The sequence below is a fragment of the Lutzomyia longipalpis genome, chromosome 1 (assembly GCF_024334085.1).
Source record: "Lutzomyia longipalpis isolate SR_M1_2022 chromosome 1, ASM2433408v1".
Classification (NCBI taxonomy): domain Eukaryota; kingdom Metazoa; phylum Arthropoda; class Insecta; order Diptera; family Psychodidae; genus Lutzomyia; species Lutzomyia longipalpis.
The window spans coordinates 21,459,177-21,484,356 of record NC_074707.1 but is presented as its reverse complement, the minus strand read 5'-3'; the positions used below and the strand labels follow the sequence as shown (position 1 = coordinate 21,484,356).

Sequence of the window (25,180 nt, the reverse complement as noted above, 5' to 3'; positions counted from 1 at the left end):
AATGAAATGTAAAAGCTATGTGGGTGTTTTCGCTTCAAATTATTTACAGTTTTAGTAGATTTTATGTGAATCATTCAGAAAATTATATCAAGACATTGAAAAAAATTCTAACAAAGAAAATGAGATTCATTCGTCGTTAGTTTTTAAAATTTTCTATTATTTCATAGGTACATGCTTTACGTTCTTTTACAGCTCTTAAATTCCATAAATCTCAACGTGTTACCTGATTTTAAATCAGGATTTCCCCTACACATTTCATTTTTAATCTAACGAACTATATAATGTTCTAAAAAGAAGTTCAGCAAAAATTTGAAATTTCAGCATTTTACAATGAATTATTATGTCTCCTGGACCTATCCTCCTCCCATCCTGCTATGCACGTCCAACCACCTAGTCATGCTTTACATATGAGACTCATATGAAAGCCCGACATATTTCCAATCCACATTCCTTGCCACCTAAACATTAATAGTGTATGTGTAATAGAGTAAAGTGATATATGTGCGTATATATATGATATATCAATCCCAATTTATATTGTTGCGAATTATTTATCTCTTGCTATTGCCTTGCTAAAGAACAGAGAGAATATACCGTAACCATAGCTTATTTGGGACTTGCGCCTTAGAAAGCTCTCAACCTCTAGTGGTACGATGAGCTTTTTCACATATAAACTCTCTTCACACTCAGTTGGCACTCTCGGTTCGTCCTGGAGAGCTGCATTTTCTCCACCAGCAAGGAGTTCGTCTTTTGGTATTTAATTTTTGTGCTTTGGAAAGGGTGGAAGTGAAATTGAGTGAAGGAGTTTGATTGCTCCATTATAACGCAACACACAACATAGTGCAGGACGTTGTTAAGTAAAGTTGTTGGAAGAAGAGGAAAAATTATGAGATAGTGAGATTTATTTTATTGAGAAAGAAACTGCAGAATCAAAAAAAGCGTTCATTTTGTCTGTCTGATCCGTCTGGTTGTGGTGCCCTAAAATACACATACATACACCATTCAGACTCTTAGGTCTGCTCTGGAAGACAAATCAGGAGAAAAACTTGTAGAACAAAAAAAAATGGGGTGTACACGGAGAAAAGCACAAATCAAATAGTATATTCCGAAAGCTTGTACACAGTCATTTTCGCAGTTGTCGACACAATAAAAACAACCCCCATCCACAAACGCCTGGATTATTTTATCGAAGGATTGGTGAATTTAACTTTGAGGCGATGTAAGAGATTTCTTTACGACAAAGAGGCAAAGTTAAAGAATGAAAGCTCAACAACTTCGTATATATAATAGCTGAGTGACAATATATATTAGAGCAGTATTTCATTGATTTTGTGTATTTTTCCCATGTTCACCGTGTTCACCGCCCTATTTATTGGCCTCCTTTCGAATGACACGATTCCATCACATTCAGCAACCAAGTAAAGGTGCACCAAGTTGAAATTCTCGGGTGGTGTAACATAAAAAGCAACCCATTTGTGACTTTTAGTGAGTTTGATTGCAACAAACCAAACACACCCTCATAAGCGGGGAATATTTTCTAGCAAATCCAACCACGTTGCTGGGTAGTCGTGTAAAGAGCGAAAGTAAAGTTTAAAGACACTGTTGATGGTGAAGCACAAATTCTTCTTTAAAATTCAAGGGATACTACTCAATGAAAATGTACCATGTACAAGATCCGTTGCTATGCAGTACCACAAATTTCAGTGCTTAAGTGGTAAAACTCCGTAGGAATAATACAAAGCTTACATGCAGCATTTCATCTAACAGGTGAGCTCTCAAACTTCATTCATCCGTATTCTGAAGTTTTAATGCAGTTTAATGAATACTTTACTAAATGTATGGTATATGCACAATACTCGATATACACTCACTCAAGTACCCACATAACTCTCCTATTAGGTTTTTCAGACGTCGAATAGTGGAGGGAAATTGCTTCGTGTTCCATATGAAATACATGCACAAGGGTATTAATATTAAAAGGAATATTTTAAAAGCTAAACTTTGAGAATTTATTATTTACTTTTCCCTTTTTTGTTCCATCCATTGACATTCTAATCTACTTATCCATATTTTAATAAGCATAAAGCTATGTCCAATGTTTCTCTTAATGTACAAGAACAACCGAAATTTTTTTTTTTTAATTTACGGTGCTTTTGAATACACCTTTAAAAAAATACATGTTTCATTAAACAATAAATCCCACCATCCTTCAAAAAAAAACTCCTACAAATAATTTTTTTGTTAACACGGAGACATGATGAAAAAAACCACTCATCCCCTTCGAGACATTACTCAGCACTTTCTCATGAGATTTCGCTATATATCATCATCATCGCTGTACACCCTCCATACACCCACCCCTCTGTGTGAGCTCAATATGGATACAAAAGCCACCCATTAACATTAACCATTGTTCCTTGTATTTATTCTAAACAAACGGGTCAGAGAAAGAAGTTGATCCATCTGTCGAGTGTTGTCTTCCTTGTCTCTTTTGGGGTAATGAGAAGCATCAGTAACTGACGAACCAAATGCCACACACAGCTTGGAAAACAGAGAAAATCTCTTTAATGTGCATGACTTTAACTATTTCCACATCGCGAACATTAAATGTGAAAAGCCTTGTCGTGTATACTGCCACCACAACACAGTGCAAAAAAAAAACGGAGAACCATATTCCCAACACCCACGAGGAAAAGTCTGTCCCTCACTAATTATGCTAACTTTTTCCATAAAGCGAGCAAAAAATTCTCTGCCACTTTGTTATCACTTTTCTCTTGAGTTCCAAAGTTAAACGCGTGTAAGACTTTTAGTCATGTTGTCTGGTAATATCTCATTCTTAGACTTTTAAAATTTGAACAGCTTTTACAGAGCTTTTTACAATACATATAAAATGCATTCACTCTTATGTGCACTCTGGAGAGTCAAACAAGGAGGGCAATAAATTACAAAAATAATTTTATATGCCAAAGCATGCACGCTGGACCACTATCTCTGGCACGTATAGCATTGGATGTGATCTCACCATCGAGATCGTGAGCATTGAAAGCTCCTGCCTGACAATCTTAATATAAACATTCGATGTAATACTTTCAAGTTCACAATTGATGTGATTTATTGTTACAAGAAATTTGTGACCCCGATTATTACTCAATTAAGTCTTGTATTGTCAATAATTAATAATCATTATTAGGTATAAGATATATTTTTCCCACATTTTTCTTTCTATTCGTCTTACCGATATATTCATCAATCATATCCTTCTCGTGTCACCAATTAAAATTATATCACATTTGTTATGTTAGACACGATTGGTGTTGAACGGAACAATATCATGTTACAACAATTGTTTTCCGTATAGAGAAAAAAATCAACAATAACATTGAAAAAAAAAGAAGAAAAATAAGAGAAAAGGAAGAAATTCGGAAAAAGGAAAACTTATTGAAAAATAGTTCCATAGAAATTATTTGTGCGTGTCTAATTGGATGTTTATCTATAGAATTTATTAAAAGTCAAGGAAATGGAAAAATCACGGTCTTCTAAGAAAAAAGCATCACGTATACAAAACTGCTATATGGGAATATAAAGTGTAGTTTTACTACAGTTGGATACGTGAGATATGATATCTTGTAAGAGATCAAGCACCTTTAATTGAGAACCAGGTATACCTCCCATATGAAAGTAATTGAAGGTGTGTAAGTCAATTAAATCTGAATTTGTGGAAAGTCTATACAAAATGTACACAATACATACAATATTGTGGAGGAACACTGTGTTACATTAATCCCGTTGAATAGTGCCGAACAATAATTATCCCGAAAGAGGGTTTTGTCACGTCATATTTTGGTCTCTCTTCTCGCCAACATCCTCAGGCTCACAGGAGTATTTGTACACAAGCCCCTTTTCATATTATGTGGGATGATTTGGGGTGGGAGTCTGACAACCGATGAGCGACACACATCATCCATTATATGCCATCCCCCCACACATAGCACTACTAGCAACATCTCCCCCATGAGCATTCCCAGAGTTATGGCTGGGGAAAGTGTAAAAGAACAAGACAAAGCGCTTCGAGAAGGTTTACGGCAAAATGGCACGTACTACCTGTGTGGTGGGTTTTGAAATAGAGAGACCAGGTGCTCCAAATATGAGCAATGAGACTCCCAAGATTGTCAACGTCAAAACGTGGGAAAGGTATATATAGAGATGTTATATTGGGAAAACGCGTAAAACCACACAAAAGGTACAATATGCTTGAAGGTACTCATGAAAGCTCTAAAAAGCACACACATGCCACACTGAAAGCTTCACACAAATTTATCTTCAATCCTCCATAACTTTCAAAAAAAGAAATCTTCTCCTCATTTTATACATCCTTCTACAAAATACAAAGTGTAAATGATTTTTTGTGTATACGAAGAATGTGAAAGGAATGCAAGGAATTTGAGTGAAATTCACTTTACTTTGGATTGAAAATACTGCCTATTGGTATTATATTGTTGAATATCACGTATTCTGCAGAAGTCAGATTAATTGAATAAAATGCAATAAATCTACATTTTGAGTATTAGACAACAGAATTATTGGTCACTGTATGGGTGGGTTTACCACCCTCAGATTTTATGTTGATGGGATTTAACATTTTGCTATGTGTATAGTCAGTTTGGTAGTCAGTTAGATATGGATACATTGTAAAATATATTTTATTACAAATCTCTATTATTGTGACAACAATCCTTTACAATTTTCGAGAGCTTTTATCAGTTTGTCACCAAATGAATGCGGAATGAAAGAGCAGCAGCATTGAATTGACCAAGGAAAACTTTTACCAAAACCTCTGTGGATGTATCCTCATTTTGTATTTCACAAATGAAGTTGTGAATGTATGAAATATAGAGGAAGGATCAGATTTCCTGAGGTTTTAGCTGGAATGTATGTTGATGAAGATAATAAATGAGTCATTTGTTTCACAACCTCCTTGCTCTCCTTTTTCCCAAATTCATTTTGAGTAAGTGAGGTCAATGTTATATATTGTATGTTACTGTATTTATGATTTTGTATGTTGAATTGAGACACATTCAGCAAAGTTTAATGAAGAAATTCTTCTCTGAATATGAAGTTTATTTTCCTGTAAAATTGAAGTATCGAACACCATTATGAAATAATTTATTTTATCACTTTTGTAGTTTTGTTACCCAGAGGTGTTACAAATCCCCAACACCTCCCCTCTCAGCCTAGTGCTGTTTATGCGTAAGAGGACTCTCTCTTCTCCCGTAGAGCACCGGTAGGTGTACCTTTCCTCTGATGGAGTTTGACCATCTTGGTTGGTATAAAACGTCGTACGATTCTCCGTGGAATCAATTGAGTAGTTCGTGATTGGGGTCGGTGCGAGGGAGATGAGGCGGGGCGAGAGTCCTCATTTTTCTAAGCCCCAAATCGCGATTCTTCATTCAGAAGTGGGATCACAAGTGCCGGGGTGATCCACAGAAGGGGTAGTGCGTCGAAAACCCCGTGAAAATCGAGTGAAAATTGTGAAATTCGCGAGTGAAAAAATGATCGAAAAAAAAGTGACGTTTTCCAACATGGCGGCCGTGGGGCGTCTTGAAAAAACGCATATTTCGCGAGAAAACAGTGAAATTGGGGGCTGCCAATGGTTGTGAACTTTAGTAAATGTGTGGGGGCAGCCACCCAAGTTGCGGAAGTGTCAGAATTAGTGGAATTTTCCATGAAAATTAGATATTGCGTCTTCTTTTAGAAAAGAAGGACGCTGCGCATAAAAAAAAGACAAAGAAATGCGTGAAAAGCCCGGGAATGGGGCCGCAAGTGCAGTGAGAGTGCGTGCTGAGCTTGTGCAGCCGCGAAAAGTGTGAAATTCCGGAAAATGTCGCGAAAATTGAGCATGATATCATCCTCCGGAAAGGAATGACGCCGTGAGGGAAAAGACAAAGGAAAAGTACCGTGAGTGTGTGAAAAAGCCCTGAAAATGGACTGGGAGGGCAGTGAAAGTGGTTGCAGAACATGTGAGGGGCCCCAAAAGGAGGGAGGAGCCCCAGCTGACGCCAAAAGGAGCGTTCCGGATCGTCAAAGGCGGCGGTATCATCATCATCATTGTGGATGTCATCATGAGGCCAACGGACACCGTGGATGCCGTGAAGGAGCAACAAACGTAAAAATGGGGCAACAGCAGCGGAGACAACGCAGGCCGTCATTTTCAACGAGCTCCAAATTGCAGTGCAGGAATAGGGGAAAGGAGACATCGGCGGACAAGGATTTCTCGGAAATCCCAACGTTGATAAGTTTTTCATAAAATTTTTGATTTTTTTGTGTGAATGGGCGCCCATGTGTGAATGAGAAATTGAAAATTGATGTATTTTCAAGCCGCATCCCAAATAAAGAGACCCACTAACATTATGTACCCCATTGCGGCGAGGGGAAAGAGAAGATGGTCATTTGTTTCAAGTTTTAATTGCAGAAAGAAGCCGTGAACAAGAAGCAGCCGTATCCCAGCAGAGTGACGTCAACACTGTGTGGAAGAATGGAGCTCCAGCAGGTCATCAGGAAGGCTGTCAACTGAAGGCGCGAGATGAAGCTGCGAAGGATGCTCAAGATGAAAACCATGGAAGTAAGGTGATGCTGTGAAGCACAATATTGGCTGATCTGGTGAGTCCGTTCCAATTTGTTGTCTTATGGGGAAATATTTAAGCAGTTAAATGTGCACCATCCAGAGCAGTGGAAATTATCTTGAGGTTTTGGGGCGAAATAATTGTTGAAGTTGTTCCATGAGATCTTTGCCCCAAATATAATGAAAACAACAAAATTTATTTGAAGCGCCCTTTATGATTTGCATAAGGTTTACTGGAAATGTTTTTAGGTGAAAATATTTGGAGATTATGGGGTAAAACAGTTGGTAATGTTACCCCATGAATCCATTTGGCCCAAAATATATTAAAACCATCCTTTTCCTTTATGTGAAATGTTTCCAAATAAAATCAGAGGACAAATGGGCCATCATTCCTTGATATGCTCTAATGAGAAATGAGCAAAATAATAAGTAGAGTGATTGCATGCATCAAAGGTGGTTGATGCAGTCATTCTAAAGTATTTGGCTGTCGGTATTGAAATTGAATCAGAGGAATGTCTTGTGGAAGTTTTGGTTAAAATTCTCATTCATTATTATGGTTGGTTCTCTCCTTTGAATGGGTTGGTTGTGTCTTCTCAAACATTACCAATGGTGTTTGGATCTTTAAGGGAAGTGCTCAGTGAGGCAATTATTTTGATAGTTCGGTATCTGGAGGATACGGGGCATCATTGTGGTGTGCAAGGAGAATTTCAGGGAAGTTCATTGGAGTTGGGATGATCGAGAAGCAATATTCAGTAGCAGCGGAGGCAATGATTTCCAGCAGCAGTAGTCACATTGATGGCCAGGCCAGCCATAGAGTTGATGTGAAGTTCGGTAGTCATAGCCATGGAAATACAGATCCAGAGAACACAACAAGTTGCAAAACAAATTCTGGTGGTGAAGACAGTCAATAATTGTCCAGATGAACAACGAGGAGAGTTCAGATAGCTCAATGGTAAGGATAAAGGGAACAAATGCACAAGAACGCATAGGAAAATGCTTCTGAGTATAAGGTGTGCGATGTAGAACAGCAATGGTTGTGATGTACAGCAGTTGTAACAGAGGGAAAGCTTAGCCATAGCAAAATACAGAGAAAACATGTTGCAGCATCAGGCACAAATAAATCCACTTCAAGGAAAACACTGTATGGATTCAAAAGGACAGCAGCCAAAATATGAATTTAATTCTCTAAAGAACACCCTCCAACATTGTAGGTAAATGTGAGACGAAGGAGGCAGCGAAATGCGGAAAGTAATGAATACTCAGATGAAGAAAATCTGCAGCTGAAATGATCATTGAAGAGAAGGATTCATAACTTCAGTGATTGAGTTGTTCACAATTGCGTTGAGTGTTAAGGTTCACTGTCGTGGTTTGATAGAGGGGTTTGAAGCAAAGAGATTGTTGTTTCAGGTGTTCCAGATTTTGAATTTGTAGAATAAAGCAGGATGAAATAAAGAAAAGTAGTGGAGAAATCTTTTACAGGTGTAGCAGCAGTGTTGAACATCGTGGGAAGAAATGAAGTTCACCGTAAATGCATAATTCCTGAAATGTTGCAGATAGCGGATTAAATGGAAAACAAAGATGTTGCAGTCATTTGGTGGTGTTGTAGCAGTTGAACATGGACAGCAGTGAAATCATCAGCATCCAAGGACAACGAGGGAAACATTGTAGGGGCATAAACTGGATCACAGAGTTAATGGGATGGTAGATGATGAAAATCACCTGCTATCTTGATTAACGAGGACCACAGAGGTATAAGAAGAAAATACAGTGGAGTAACTTCCATCTGTGTGACTATTCTTTCACCTCAAAGTGGACATTATCCAGTCAACCACAGGAGGAACTTCATCAGCAGCTGAGAAAAGGACTCAAATCATTGGGAAACACCACCAACGAGCACCCAAGTGTTAGGATTGCTGATACAACCACGGGCAGCATCAAATAAGGACACAGCTGGAGGAATTGAGATAAACTGGCAACAATGGAAGATGTATGGAAATGAATCAAACGGAAATGGTTGTTGGATTCCGCAATGTGATGGAAATCAGGAGCATTGATGTGGGTGTGAGCAATAATCACGAGCCACCCATGGATGCAGACATTAGACAATCAGAGAGCAGTGTTAAAGAAGAGAAAACTAAAGATTCACATGGATGTGAAACTAGATACGGAATAAAACAATGGAAGGAAAAGCCGAAAGCCTTTGCAACACACAGACTCAAGGAACAGAAGCTCCAATGGCAATGGACTATAGTGAAGGAAGTGCAGAGACAGTTGGGCAGAGAATGTTACATGATGCAGTAGCATACGGTGGATGAGGGACCAAAGAATAGTTTGCAGACTGAAGGAGCATCACATCACACACAGAAGAACATTCCGAAGGAAACACAGTATGGCAGTCGTGCAGCAGGAATGAACAATTGGAGTAATTAACACGACGGGCAGGATAGATCACCGTGGGTTGATATTGTTGTATAAAGCATCAATTCTCAAGACACCCAGAAAGGGGTGTATATGAAGGGTTCACCTGAAGGTGTCCAGATGTGTAGACAGGTAGCAGAAAAGGATGTTCACTGAATGGTATAGAGTGTAAAGCACTTGATTACGAAGTGTTAGTAGGAATGAGTTGTTAGGAAGGGGTGATTGGATAAAGAGGCATTTTGGGCGGTGAACGAACTCCAATTGCAGGAATATGAAATGTTGTAGAGTTTCGTTACAGAATATACAATCATCCAGCAGGCAGTATAGTGCAGAGTTAGAGAATTGTGTGCGTTGTGGCTTTGACACCCGCACACATAACTCTCGTGATCTCTGGACATACTGTAGGGCTCGGGAAGCCCACTGATAAAAGAGGCGAGTTATGCAGTCATCTAGAACATCAAGGGGCGGAATAATTGCTACTATATGCCGGTGGGACCACCTGGCAGCTGCGTTTAACGATGCCCTGGTCCAAACTTCCTCCCACATCCTGTTAGTATATGGAGTGATATTCCCAACCCCCATCGGTCCCGAAAGGGCAAAGTGATCGAGAAAGACCAAAGGGGCCAGCAGCTGCAGAATGATGATCGAGCCTTCAGAGAAGTCCTGGTTAGGCAGGTTATAGCAGGGTTGCGGAAGCTAGCTCAACGAATCTACCAGAACTTCAAAAGCAGAATGAGCAGATTCAGCAGATCGAGGAAAAGAAAGGCAAAGGGCCTTGGGATACCATGGTAATGGGCTTCCATGGTTGGTAAGCGTGCACGCAATTCTCCGAAGTCCCTGTCAGTTAGGCGGAAAATATTGAAAATATGCGGAAACGGCCATTTAGAGTTAGTGCGGTATTAATTTGCGGAATAATATAGGCGCGTAAACGGTCAATTGCAGTATTTAAAATTTGGAATTTTATATTAAAGGGGTTAAAACGGAATTAAATCATGCGGTCGGTCAAAGAAATGCAGTACGGCATTGAGTAAAAGATCAATTGCGGATAAATATTTGAATTGCGGTTATTTAATGAAAATTAGGTAAATTGCTAGGAGAAGAGAGTAGGAGATTATTTGCGGAAATTACAGCTAGGCTGACGTCCTCCTTCTAATGATATTTCTTCTAAACCTTCGCCGAGGACGTCGAAACACAGGAAAGGCCGAGTGTAGTTTTGTTACCCAGAGGTGTTACAAATCCCCAACACCTCCCCTCTCAGCCTAGTGCTGTTTATGCGTAAGAGGACTCTCTCTTCTCCCGTAGAGCACCGGTAGGTGTACCTTTCCTCTGATGGAGTTTGACCATCTTGGTTGGTATAAAACGTCGTACGATTCTCCGTGGAATCAATTGAGTAGTTCGTGATTGGGGTCGGTGCGAGGGAGATGAGGCGGGGCGAGAGTCCTCATTTTTCTAAGCCCCAAATCGCGATTCTTCACTTTTAGTGCTTCAAGATTATTTGCAAATATTACACTGTTAGGTGATATAAAGCAATGTGTCGAAGTTATTCGATTCGGATATGCTGAGAGAGGAAGTATTAGGGTGTAAAAAAGGAGGGTAAAAAAAACCTCAATGATATTCACACATGAATAGCTCTATTCCGTGTCGTGAGGAGATTGATTGTAAAATTGTGGTCACGTCGGATGTTTTTCTTTATTCATCTCAACTTTTTTTTGTCCAGCTCTTGATCTATATATACGCATCAACCTGATTATTTTGCTCATAGAAAACGTATATAATGGATGGAGTGGAAAAAAATTAGATTTTCTGCTTTTCTCTTCTCATTCCTTCCGGAAAACTCATCGCCTGTCCGATATTTAACACACACAATGTAAAGGTGCAGGGAATGGGTAAATGTGAAATTTTCTATTTTTGGGTTATAAATAAAATGAAAGAATAAAAGTCATGTGAATAAAAGGAAAACATTGGCGGTATTCTAAGATAAATATAAAGATCAAAATAAAGAAAAAAACCAAGATTTGGTATTCTACTTTAAAATTCCAAGAAATTTTCAGGATAATCTTGGAAATTCAAAATATTTCAAGATTTGATATTCTAAGATAGAGATTTACGGTCGAACCATAACCTAAAAATCTTGTTTCTTCATACAACTTCCAAGACTTTTAGTATTCTGAGATACGAATCAAAATCAAAATAAAGATTTACAAAATGAGTTGTCAAAAGAGACTTGGATAAAAATATTCCAAGATTCTGTATTCTACGATAGAGATTTACGGTCTTATTATAACGTAAAATGTCTTGGATTTATGTGAAATTCCAAGACGGTTTTGGGGTCCTTTGAAAAATTGGTTTTTAAATGAGGTAAAGGCAATGTAAATTCAGTATGGGAGATATGAAAACTCTTGTACAAATATGGGATGCAGATGCAAAATGACGGGTTTTTGCCGGAATTGTGTTCACTCCATCTTGCTAATGATAGAGTGACCTCCGGGATGTACTAGGATTGTCAAATCTTGGACAAATACGGGATGTTGGTGCAAATTTTTTTGTTGTTCATTGGAATTGTGGACACTTCTCCTTTGTAATGGTGGAGTAACCTCCGGATTGGGGATCTCATCCCCGGATTGTCACATCCTGGACAATCCTGGGATGCTGGTGCAAAAATGTTTGTTTTTTGCCGGAATTATGGTCACTTCTCCTTTGTAATGATAAAGTGACCACCAGATTGGGGATCTCATCCCAGGATTGTCACATCCTGGACAATCCTGGGATGCTGGTGCAAAATTCTGGGTTTTTCGACGGAATTGTGGTCACTCCTGATTGGTAATGATGGAGTGACCTCCAGATTGAGGCTCTCATCCCAGGATTATCAAGTCCTGGACAATTAGGGGATGCTGGTGCAAAATTGTGGGTTTCTCGACGGATTTATGGTCACTTCCTATTAGTAATGTTGGAGTGACCACTACTCTGGCGAAAAAACCACAATTTTGCACCAGCATTCCCTAATTGTCCAGGGCTTGATAGTTCTGGGATGATATCCCTAGTCCGGAGGTCACTTTATCATTACCAATGAGAAGTGACCACAATTCCGGCGAAAAACAAACATTTTTGCACCAGCATCCCAGGATTGTCCAGGATGTGACAATCCGGGGATGAGATGCCCAATCCGGAGATCACTTTATCATTACCAATGAGAAGTGACCACTAATCCTGGAAAAAAATTAAAAAATTGCCCCAGAATCCCAGGATTGTCCAGGATATGACAATCTTGGGATGAGATCCTTAATCCGGAGGTCACTCCATCAATAGCAAGAAGAAGTGACCACGATTCCTAAGAAAAATTCAAAATTTTGCAGTAGCATACCCCCCCCCAGTTACCGCCAAATTATCATAATCTGGAGGCAGAAAGCACCTCTCCGACAATATTCATTCCATTCCCGGAGCAATAATGCCTGGGAATAATAGCCGAGATTATACAATCAGGGCTCCTGGATGTAATGGCAATAGGGAAGAAATTCCCATGAAGTGTTTAAATTTCGTTCAATTGTCATCCGAGAGCGAACGAGAAAGCGCAATAGAAAAAATTAATGCGTTAGAAAGAGACATCGCTAAAGTTTTCTTGGCGCGAAGCTGAAACCAAGAAACTGACAAGTAGGATAACGCAAATTTTGATTTTACTTTCCTGGATAATTCGTCGTAAAGTAGAATACCGACAGTCTTGGTCTTTATTTTGATTTTTATCTTGATCTTGAAAGGTGTCTCTATCCTAGAATACCACCCCATATTTCATGTTTCTAAGAGACTTTCATTCATTTCCCAGTGATTTCCTTTTCATTTCTTATTAGACAGATATGTCATAAAACAATAATCTTTATTTTATTCATATACGTGACAGAATGTTCCTTATATTAAAAATAGAAGAACATTTCATATTCTATGCAATTGCTTCTCCCAGAAATTATTTAAAAGGTGGTAGATATTTTTTTTTGGAATCTAAAGTTTTTTAGGTTTAATTTTAAAATATCAATTACGTTTGTTTTTTATTAATTTTTTTGAATTATACTTCTAATAATAGGAATTTGAACTTTAGTCACTTTTAGGGAGGTTACATTTTTCGATCACAACGTACCATAGTTAATTTGTTAAATGTTTTAGACTTTTTTTTGTTCTGCAATAATTTTGTTAATTCGTCATAATAAAATATATAAAAAAAAATATTTTTTAATTCAATATAGTTCACTACCCTACTACAGGGATTTGAAAGATTTTAAAATATGCATGTTGTGTATAGGAAGTTAATTGAAAGTGCACCTTTTATTTTTAAGGGCGCAGACAACAATTCCGGTCAGACAGCAATTATCTAAAAATGTGCAATAGGAAAGATGTAGTGGGTGATATGTTTTTTCTAACATACCTGTTATGCCATTGAGAGCATTGTCAAAATACACACGCAGCAATTATTGGCACGTAAAACAAATCGACGCTCCCGAAGATTATGAACCATACTCCTGTGTTAAAAGATAGGAATATGGTTCATAATCTTCGGGCACGTCGAAATGCATTGAGAGATTGAGGCAAATAAATAGAGTTACTATATGGGGAAGTGGAATTTGCAGTATGAGCAATTGATGTATGATAGACATGAATTGTTATCGCAAAATTGAAATATACTGCAAATTCATGCAGTTTATCGAGAATTTTCACTTTAAATTATTTTCGATTCATTAAGAGTTGACAAGGTTTTTTCCGTAACTACCTACATACCTTGTTTCCTGTTGTTCGGGACACCCCGGAAAACCTTGTCCCATTTCATTACATACTCACAATGCACTGCAACTGAATTGGAGTAGAATTATGAATTTTTGTTGCGCGTGTTGAAACGAGGAAGTCACTTTGAGTGCTGAATTTAAAATGATTCATTTTGCACAACAAAAAATTTAATTAGCGGACATTTTGACACTCTAACTCTTTAACTTTTCTACTAAAAGTCCAAATTTTAACGCATTCCTATTTCACATTTTCGAATAGAAGCATAACTATCCTTATGATTTGAAATTTTAATGAGCATAGAAAATGTTATATTGTATGTTGGATAAGCAAAATTCAAATCAAAAACTTGAGAATGTTGAAATTGTATGTTGAAACTTCAATATTTTCTTTAGATTTAAAACTTCAACATTCCAGGATGCAGCGTGGATTGTGAGCCATTCTCTACTATATGTATACATATATTTAAATTAATTTACTCTCTTGTTTTGCTTTGCCCTTATAAATAAGTTTGTGAAGGATTGTGGAGGTATTAACAATATTTTCTTAATGACTCACAAACTCTATTATATTCATTATATCAGATAGTTATGTACCTCGATAATGAGGGGCAATTTAATGATGTTATGAAATCCAGTGTTCATTTGATCCCCTCGGTATATATTGCCTCCTACTCCTGCGAGACCACCCGATGGGAAGGATATGCCTGAAAGTGATGTTGTCACTAACTAACAATGAAGGAGGGAAAATTATGTAGCTCTTGCCGCTGATTTGTGTTGCAGTCGCTGCTTTTCCATATACACACAGTAAATTCACTAAATGATAAATAATTCCTGCTGAAGTTGATGACGTTCCAATAGGGATCTATTATGTCATGGAATATTTTTTTTACTCCTACTCTTCCTTTTAAATAATGAGATTATTTTCAAGATTTTTTTTTAATACATAAAAAATACTGAATAAAACCCACAACATTCATTAATATTTTCTTCTATCTTTCCCAGAAAATCACAAGCTGTGATTTCTATTACCTATATCCTGTATGTAAATACACAATTCGTAAACTCCCTGGTGACGTCAGTTCCACCCACACAATTTTTAAAAGTCTTCCTACCATTTTCCAGACGTCTTGAGCAAATAATATACACTTACCTATATAATATGGAGGAAATCATAAAAAGCAAAAAGTTTCACGTTGAAAAAATTAATTTCTTTTCTACTTTTACAGAAAATTTGAGGAAAGTCCAGAATGGGTAGTTTGCCGAATTTGAATGATCTCTACCGCGAAAAGGAGGAGAAAAAGGCACGTGAAAAGGAACGAGAGATGGCCAGAGAATTAGCAAGAGAAAGAGATTTTTCTAGAGATAGAGACAAAGATCGTCTTCCTATTTTCACTCAACAGGTAATTAATTTTTTTAAAGAAAGAAAATTTTCGTTGAAAATTTAAAAAGTTTTTTTTATTTATTTAATATTGATGATTTATACTATAGTATATTTATTAAAGAAAATAATTGAAAAAGCTCAAATGGTCAGAGATTTACAGATATATATTTGCATAGAACATTCATAAATTTCAACTATGCAGAGGCGCTAGGTGTTTTGCAATTCACTGTAGCGCCACGATATATGCTGAAGTGAGAAGAAATGGGATTGTACAGGGTGTTGAAGAAATATGACTTTTCCCATACAATGCTACATATTTCATAAGCTTTTGCAAATATTTCTTTCTCCGTGCTATATATTTAATCCTTTTTTACCTTGATTAAATCATCGTCTTATTGCAGGCACAGCTTCCGAAGCAGTCCCATAGACATTCATTAACCAGTAGACGAGTCTTGCGAACACGAAGCTCAGGTGCAACTTATCACATTTGGGATGATCCCATGATTGAGGTGAGTCTTACATTGCTCTTTGTTTATAGTGTTTTAACCTTGGCACTATACCCCGGATAAATTTTCTTAGTCCCCCTAACTCATGGGGTGTACACAGCATAAATTCTTATAGAGAAGAAAACCCTCCTCTTGCTAACACTTGAGGAAAATGCAATGTCATCTGCAACCTTCCTTTGCTATACATAAACCAAAAGTCCATGGACATGACTTCACTTTAGAAATACAAGAATAAGCGGATTTTTCTCATTCAAAATCTCACACAAAATTCTCACCACTCATTATTCTAACCCAGAGTTATTCACAAAACTTTCTAAACTTTCTCAACAATGTTATGAAAGAATCTTGTGACTTCTCACGCTGTAATTATGAACTTTTTTCGTTTTTCTCATTTCAACTGGAATGAGGAAAATTTTGATTTTTTTTGTACTCTTCTGATGAGGAGATGGTCAGCAATCTCATTAAGCTGCATTTGGTTTAAATGATTTTAATTAATTCTGTTTTATTCGTTATTCTACCAATTGCAATTAAATTCAAACTTTTCTAAACCAAAAAGCTTGCATTAATTTAAAAGTTTCAGTCATGCCTTGAAACTTTAAAAAAAATCCATGGAATTTAAAATTTCGTTATTAATATAAACCATTTAAACATTAATTACTTAGAAGCCCTATAGATCAAACGAAGTTTTTCTGTCTGTATCCCTTCTCAAATCATATGAGAAAATCTTACATAACTTTCAAACTTGCTTTTGGTATTTTCTATATATGAAATGCGCGTGTATATATCTGTAGAACTATACATTAGCTTATAAGCTTCGTGCAAAAGCTTTGAGACTATTTCTAAGATATGGTGCACGTGTCTTACTCTCTTTCCCCTATATGAAGGATAAAGAAGCTGAAATAATTGGTGTCTCAGGGTTATATTTGAGGATACAGATTAAACTAGCCCATTATATGCCTTTTGAAAGACTGAGGAATTTTCCCTCAAAGTACCGCCCAACTTGTCGCCTTTTTCTTCATCTCTGTGCCTAACTTTCTTAGAAAATGTTATTGTATGTATACAATAAGCAAATTGGTGTCCTCACATAGAAATCATCAGTCTCAAGGCTTCACTTAATCCCACATCACATAAACTTGTATCTTATGTTGGAACGTTATTTACTCTAGCTCCAAAGAAAATTGTTTGTTCACCGCCGAAAGACTTTACAAGAGGCTTTGGCATCACTCTTGGATCACTTTCGTCTCGTTTAACTTGTACGTCCAAAACCCAGGAATAGATAGGGGAGTAGATATAAAACAAAATCACTTTGCCTTAGGGTCAAAATGGAATGGGGGGGGGTGGGGGTAAGGGATACTCCTTTTGCGTATGTAATTCCCTTGGAAACGTGACCAATAATTCCTTAGTTACGCACAGACAAGCAACACGGGACACTGTCTTTCGTCACATTTCTCTTGCATTAGTCTGAGACAAAAATGTGTATGAAGTGTCCAAGATTGTGGGAACCAAAAAAAAGAGATGAGTGAAAGAAAACAAATCAATGATAATAATCGTTTTATTTAATTTCCCCCCATTTCGTCACCATCTTATTCAACCACACAAGACACAATGCTAGCAATTCATTTTCTCACCCCTATACGCCATTACAAGAGAGAAGAGCTTTCGCCTTCCTAAAAGCTATCCTATCTGGAGATAAATGGGAATAAGGAAAAAATTTTCCACGCAGTAAAATTTGAATGTGCGATACGTCCTCCAGTTCCTTCTTGAGCACATCATCATAAGGTCGAATGGTTGTATAGTTTTGGAGAGAAAATAAGCAAGATGAAATAAGCGAAAAAATTCTTGTAATGAATATTTCGTAAAGATTAAAAGAAAAATGTGAGTTTTTGCAGGTTTTAAAAACTAATTACTTATTTTAATAAATGAATCTTTATAAACTTCAAAAACCAAATGAATCCTTAGATAAGGATATATATGAATGAATGCTGATACCCACATATTACAAAAGCTTTGGAAGCTTTTGAATAAACTTTTTGCCTTTCATATATCAGTTTCGGTTATCCATTTCCATTTATACGTCTGATAAGAATGAGAAAAAGGAGACGAGAATGTGATATAAATGGTTCATGGAAAAGGCATTTTCAACTTTATTATATGTGATCCCTTCATTTCTATTTGCCATTTTGGTGATTGAAAGAGAATTCTGCACGGGATTAGTTTTTGCTGTCCCCCCATCATTTCTCGTGTCTGGCAAATAGTGAAGAATATTTGGGGATATATTTGACTGTTTTCTCTAGAGAAATCTTCTTGCGATTTATTTGTTTATCTCTTACGTTTTTTTTTCTTCTTCCTTTTTTGTTCAGTCGGTTTTTGTTGTGTGTATGGTATGAAATTCAGGCATTATTCACGAGATTTCAGTCCCTAAAACCTCGAACGTGAGGATAGCCTTCTGGCAATTGGCAAAACAACACACTTTCTTTACCATTGTCTTGGTCCCTAGGACCACAAACATTGGGGTGAATGACTGCAATATTATATATATTTGAAAGGAAAGCGTCCTTCCCATCGAAGGATGAGATGGAGTTGTGATACGAATGTGTGATAGACGAAAACGAAATACCCGCCCTCCCTTCTCCCCACCAAACATGATGTGTGGTGAAGGCAAATGTCTCACACACATGAGTGCGGGTGATATGAATAAATTTTCATTTTGTGCATCATCCCCAATTCAGCACATGACTGCCTATTCACCCATCTCGTCCCGGAGTCATCGAGTTGGGCCACAAAATCAACCACCTCTCGGTGGCCTCGGGGGCCTCGTGAACCCTCGACCCCGCCGGGAATCCATCAACAGCTCAATCGGAGCCAATTCAGTGCGACGCCTCCTGACCGTGAATCGTGGGTGTCGCCATAAGATCCCAGTTCACGTTCGTGCCAAAGTAATAAAGAATTTTATATTACTAGTTATCGCTCATGGATTAACTACAGCTGCCTTAGTGCCTCTTATCGGATTACAGGTGAGTGTCATCACTCTAATCCGCACCCCCAAAAGCTCTATAATAAATTTTTAAGTAATCCTAAATTGAACCAAAAACTTTTGCTCTGCACATTTGGTAAAATGTTTCTTGTCTAGATAAATTTTAACTTGGGTAATGGTATCTGTGGGACGAATCATCATTCTTAGTTTATGCATTCTATCATAATTTTCCACAGATTTCCCTACCTTTAGTGGGAAGTTTTGCCCCAGGGAAATAAATTTAAAATCATCTGTCTAGTGCATGAGCAACTTATATTCTTTATACGTCTACTCATACATATTTTATACATAGCATTGTGCAGAGCATTTTTTCCAGAACTATTACGTGTACTCTTTCCATTTTAATTTAACGTATAATTTTTTTATAACACGAAATTATTTTGTTAATTAGAAAGAAAACCTTATAATTAATCTACAATGAAATCAACTCTGTGCTCAAAGCAAGATTGGTCCATTTATAACTGCCTTCTAATCCACTTTTAAATGCCTACAATTTATGTGGATTTAATTGAGTTGTATTTCCCTTCATTTTCTCCCTTTTCCAAAAACAGGGATCCAGCTCAGCGTGGTTTGAGCAGAATTCATGGATCTATTTTGGACCAGACATTGGGTCCATTCTGCTTAGTTTGAGCTTTTTCATAACAGCCGGCATGTGCTTGCTGGCCACGCGCCTCATTCGCAGACTAGGATATTATATTGTGATCCTTATAAGCTATTCTGGGCTGTGCATCTACCTAGTCACGCACTTCTTTCCATCCATCTATATCCTACTACCAGGATATGTGGTCCTCGGAATCACCTTGGGCCCTGCCTGGGTAGGAAAACAAAGTCTGGTGGTGTCAATGGCGGGAAAGCTCAGCTGTGGACAGCATGAATGTTACTCCGGCGATGCTTATGATTCGGATCATCGGAATGTATGCAGCCGAGAAGAGAATGTTCGAAGACTAGCAAGATGGTATCATGCTGCTCAAGATCTCGGTATTATTTTTGGAGCACTCCTGGCATCAACTATCCTCTCGTGCGTCTCGAAAAATGCAACAGGATGCCTCAGCAGGGGTGCAAACATCACAAACTCTTTTGCACAATCACGACACAGCAGCAACATGGAATTAATAGGAATTCGAGTTATAAATTTCACAAGTACCCCAGACCCAAATGACTCTTATCAAGTAACACCAGCTGGGAATAGCAGCGACATGCCAAAAGTTGCAGAAATACCCTCAGATGGCTTCCTTGACAATTTCTTCTATACAAATGAGCACGGTGAGAGAATTTGTGGAGCAGATTTGTGCCCGGTGTGGTTGAAACCGACACAATTTGGTAATGCAACGGAAATCCTCGGTGACTCATTTGAATTGCACATCGGTACAAAAACTATCATCGGTGTCTTCCTGGGCATATCCCTCGTTGCCTTGGCACTCAGCTCAATGTCGGGGCGTATCGACAGCAATTTGCGCCCTGAACCTATCCGTGGCATGTCCGACACCCTCATTTTTGCCGGCCCAATGGCCTATTTTATTGGTACCGAACAGGGCTACATCCTCTCGGATTATATGAAGGTAAGCCAAGATTGTATCTCCAAGAAGTAGATGAAACTTTTTTTCTTCGTCTTTCACCTCCAATGGAATGGGCAATTTTCCTTTCCACTTTGGACATTGGCAGTAGATTGAAAGGGATTACCATTGAGAAAAGAGACGATGCTACACACAAATTGCTGAAGGAAATTATGTAAATACCATAATCTTTTCTATATAGCATTTTTGAAGGGAAGCATTTTAAATTGAGGCACAATAGAAACATCCGGAAAAGCTACTTCCACTTCCTTCAAAGAGTCTCATGAAATTTTTACAGGATATTCCGAGTATAATGAGGATGGTTATTCCATGGGGATCATTTGTACACTATTTGCATAATTGACGAATGTATACCTACCCAAAAAGGCGCAGTAATTTTATTTTCCGGCTGCTATTAGATTTTTTTTTGCCTCTATGGGACAATCCATACACATTTTCATTTTTAATAATGGAATATCCATTTCCATCGTAGAGTTTTCCCCACAAAATGAAATTGCACAACATTTCCCTTTCCCGGAAACTATTGATTTTTAATGCAATAAGCTCCATATTGTGGATTGCATTTTATTCTACCTAAATGCATTCTGAAGAAATAAATTCAATAAGAAATAAATCATTTGGTAAGAAAGTACAGATTAGATTCCCCCCACAATGGAAGGAATAAAATAATTGATTTTTTTTTGTCAGAACGTTTACTTTACGACTTTTCCTTCTCTATAACAGCCAGAATAATTGTTGGGAATTAATTCCCTTATATTCTGGTAGTGTCATCAATTTATTTTGGTATCAGCCCCTTGATTGAGACAGACAGGGTGGAAAGTGTCTGGAACCCCGACGAGGATGTTGATGGTAATTCTTTGGCATTGCTATTCAAGACACAGGAGTGGAAGTGCGCGACAATGAGCTTTCTTGGGGTGTGTGCAAAAAAAGTTTTAATCAATGTCAAGATTTCGTGTAAAAGTAAACTGTCAGCGTGTACGCTTGGGAAGATTGTTTTGGGAGAAAGGGCGCCGCATATACCCAAATATAGTGGGGGTTGTTTATCTCGCCTACATGGAAAGTTATGTTAAGGGTGGCAAGATGTTTCAAATACCCATTCTGTTGTTACTTATTTAACTTTCTTTTACGATAAATAAGCAATTTAATAAAAAAAAAGATAAGTTTTCTTTAATTAATGAAATAAAAAAATATTCTTACCTTATTCCATTTAATGTCCTTTACATCATCAGATCGGTCTCTAGAATGAAATTAAGAAAATAAATTATTATTTTGAAAGCTTTTTATAAACTTATTCATTTTATCTAATTTACAAAAAAATGATTTTTTTTAAATCACAAAATATTTTCAAATATGTAAAATACGGAGAAGAAAATGGGAAAATCGTCTGAAATATCTTGAAAATGTGTACATACCACATACAAACGTTACACCCTCTCCCCCCTTTCTCATACGGCTCCTCTTTTATGCTTTGTCTGTGGCTCCGTGAACAATTTATTTAAATTTCAATCTCTCTGCTGTTTTTTCAATACGCCCCTAATAATATTAGTGTGTCATTTATGCGATCACAAATGAGGAAGATAAACACAGAAAATTTTCACGCCTAAACAGCAATTTTGGTTAAAATGTTGTTTCTCGGTTGAATAAGGACGATAAATACGTAACAAAGGGGTGGGAAAATAAACACTTTGGATGTTTAATGTACAATGTAGAGACAAAAACCCCTCTATGTGACTTTCTTGCAAATAAAAGACTGAAAGGTGAGCTACATTTCTGGAGGGTAAATAGCATTTCTAGCAAATATCCCTCATTCGTGGGAAAAATCTTTTTTTTCTTTCATTTTCCTTAAATTACCTATTTTGTGTGTGCATCGTTTATTTATTTTTTTGCAAAAACCCTCGAAAATTTATATTTTCATCGTGAACTGATCACAAAACATTAAGGAAGATTAATGTACCCAATCCATCTCTTGTCCTTAAAGAATTTTTTCAAAGGACTATAGGTCATTGAGGGATGCTTTTTGTACTAGCTAAATACCTCCTTTGTGTCCTTGAGACCGACCCAAAAGTGAGGAAAGACGAAAGATATACTATATAATGTACCTATATAAAATAAAATTGCGTTGAGGGGGACGAGTCAAAAGGAAGGACTCGAATGAAAGTGAAAAGTATGAGAATTGATTTGATTTTAATGCTCAATTTTGTCCGTCTGCTGAAGAAACTTTCAGACTGTATGTGAGTGAGAGAGGAATAAATTCTATGTAATGTTGTATGTTTAATCCTCAGGCATTCGTATCGTGTTCCTTGGGACCGCACATGGTGGCAGGAGCTCTGGTAGGAATGGGAATAATGCAATCAATTGCTTCCTGCACCCTTAGCATGTTGCTACGCCATACAAAGCGAATTGTTGTCATTGGTGAGAATTGGAAAATTCACTGTGACCATCGAGATTTTTGGTGGTAAATCAAATTTAATTTCTCCAATTTCAGTTGCGGGATTCTTCTTCCATGCCTGCCTGTTGCTGGTGCTGTCGCAGTGGAAACCATCCAGTGACGACAGTGCCCTATTCTACGTCATCACAGCTGCCTGGGGGGTTTGCAATGCCGTCTGGGAAACCCTAATATTCGCTCTGATATCCCTCACCCACACAAATCACATGGCTGAAGTTTCTTCACCACTCCAAGCACTTCGATTTCTCGGTTTGGGTATCACTTTTGCCGCCCATGGGTTCCTCTGTGAGAATCCCAAGATACTCATCCTCTCTGTTCTCTTGGTGGTCTGTGTGCCACCGTATGCGATGCTGGAGATGCGCCTTGAGGCACAGCGAAAGTCTCAAGCACCTCAATCATGACGCTAGCCCTCAGCTAGGAGTTCATCGGCGCCCTCCCTCCTACAATTGCCTCCTGGGAAAGTGCGCAAACTACGCGATAGATCCACATTCGCCCGTCTCTGTATCTCACCTTCTCTTGCTCTGTACTACTACTATAATTCCTTCAATATGAGATAGAAATGTGCTAATTAAGAAATTCCCGGTGTGATTTGAAATTGCTCACAAGAAAATGTTTCCTCCCACACGGGATGTTCCAATACAATTCTTATAATCAAATTTAGTTAATATTTTTTCAGTTTTTAACTAGAAAAAAAAAGAAATATAGTGAGTATACCTATAGTGATATTTTGATAGAGCTAAGCATCAAAGTTTACTCAATGAAAAGAGAATTAAAATTCTTTTTTATATCTTCTGTTGATTTAAGAAATTCTGAATTCAAAAATATATTTTTTAACCATTTTACAAAGATTTATAAAAATTTTCTTTTAAAGAGTTTATGTTAAAAATCAAAAGAAAAAAATCAAACAAATTAATTTGCGAAAAATATTCCCAGAAAAAATATATAATTTTATTAATAAATAAAAACCACTTGAACACCCCTTGAAAAAAAGTATCCATAAAACATAAAAATAACTAAGGAAAAATTTAAAAAAAAAGTTTAATTTACAACATGCCTAGCTATATAGATATTGTGTAATATATGGAATGTAACCCCAATTAAAAATTAAAAATTACATAAATAAATTCATCCGATTTCAGTGAATTTAAAATTCAAAACTATCCCTTTCATTAACTTTTCTCTCTCATCATAGTTATTTTAGCTCATTTTCCAATGTATTTATGAGTTATTTCTACCACACCATGACATGGCAAGAATATTAGCAATAAATTATTAAAATCTGTACCAGAGCTACTGTAAAGATCTTAAATTAACTCTATATTTTAATACCTACCTTATAAACTATGTAATATATAAATTAACTATATTAGTTCTTCACCTTGTGACTTCACTGAAATTTTGTGAATTTTTCCCAGTGGAATTTCGCGCATAAAATTTACTGATATTTCAAATTCAAGGTTCTCTCACAGGCCCTCCCATGAATAATATTAGATGTGATATAATGAAAAATTTCCCCATGTTGTTGTCAAGGTATAGGGAATTCTTGATTGTTAAATGATATGTAATAAATGGATACTATAAAAGAAGATGAATGCAAAATGTTATGGCTGCAAAAATGAACGCTAATTCTATCAAAAGTTCATAGTTAACAAATATTTTTATAACGAATAAAAAAAAAATGATTATCGGAGAAATTCATTTAGAGATTTTCAAAATTTGAATAAGAATTTCACTTTTGCCCATGCTCAATCCATAACGATAAATTGCTGCAAGGGAATTTCATGAGAAGAATTTTATTAAAATTGTATAAAATAGTAAATCAAAAATTTCAAAAGTATTATTTTATACTACATATCAAAAAAATATTGCTATAAAGATTCTCAATTATATAATAATGTGAATAAGAAAAGTTTAGAAATCATACCTACTAATTGTGGATAAAATGTAAATTACTGTATTATAAAAATATTCGAAGTGGATTTTGTGTGAAAAAAAAAGAAAAACAAATAAGAAAAAATGCCAAGAGTTGTTAACAGAAACATTATATTGTACCTAGCTGAATGAGGAATAATAAAAGCATACATATATTACAAAAAAAAATATTGTTTAATTTTTTTGTTCGCAAATGTGTGAAACTTTTGCCCTAATGTTTCATCAATGTTTAAACAAGATCGTTTGAAATATATGAGGAGTTTTCATTAAAAAAAAAAGTAAAACAAATTATACTTTCTTTGTCTCAGTAACGTTTTTATTTTATTTCTGTAATAATTAAATTTTACAGCCATTGTTTCACTAATCATCATTAACCTAATTTTAATTGAATTCGTTTTGCATGTAGATTTTTTCTTACTTTTTGCCTCACTTCCATTACAAATCCTTCCTCGGAGCTTTTTTTTTAGTTGGTATTCTTTCCTGCAAATCTCAAACATTTCGTTT

The 25,180-nt window shown here is 36.8% G+C and overlaps 1 protein-coding gene across 11 annotated transcripts; it reads left to right on the top strand.

The window, feature by feature from the left end:
• Positions 1-702: 702 nt before the first annotated feature.
• LOC129796993 (uncharacterized) lies at positions 703-24,844 on the top strand. Of its 11 annotated transcripts, none has more exons than XM_055839203.1 (8): positions 703-753; positions 1,640-1,767; positions 15,030-15,203; positions 15,586-15,693; positions 18,420-18,704; positions 19,276-20,283; positions 22,581-22,710; positions 22,784-24,844. In XM_055839203.1, the coding sequence occupies exons 3-8, from the start codon at positions 15,051-15,053 to the stop codon at positions 23,143-23,145; spliced, it is 2,046 nt and encodes a 681-aa protein (XP_055695178.1). In that variant the 5' UTR covers positions 703-753; positions 1,640-1,767; positions 15,030-15,050; the 3' UTR covers positions 23,146-24,844. The 11 variants fall into 11 exon arrangements, with proteins under 11 accessions (XP_055695178.1, XP_055695173.1, XP_055695177.1 ...); XM_055839198.1 differs by having other exon boundaries at positions 705-857; positions 1,542-1,767; XM_055839202.1 differs by having other exon boundaries at positions 705-894.
• The last annotated feature ends 336 nt before the right edge of the window (positions 24,845-25,180 follow it).

Excerpts from the sequence above, each read along its gene's own strand:
- LOC129796993 (XM_055839203.1), top strand. The coding sequence starts at position 15,051 with ATGGGTAGTTTGCCGAATTTGAATGATCTCTACCGCGAAAAGGAGGAG. Across the intron at positions 15,694-18,419 it reads GGGATGATCCCATGATTGAG|CACATGACTGCCTATTCACC; the intron begins GTGAGTCTTACA and ends TCCCCAATTCAG. Across the intron at positions 20,284-22,580 it reads TCCTCTCGGATTATATGAAG|GCATTCGTATCGTGTTCCTT; the intron begins GTAAGCCAAGAT and ends TTTAATCCTCAG.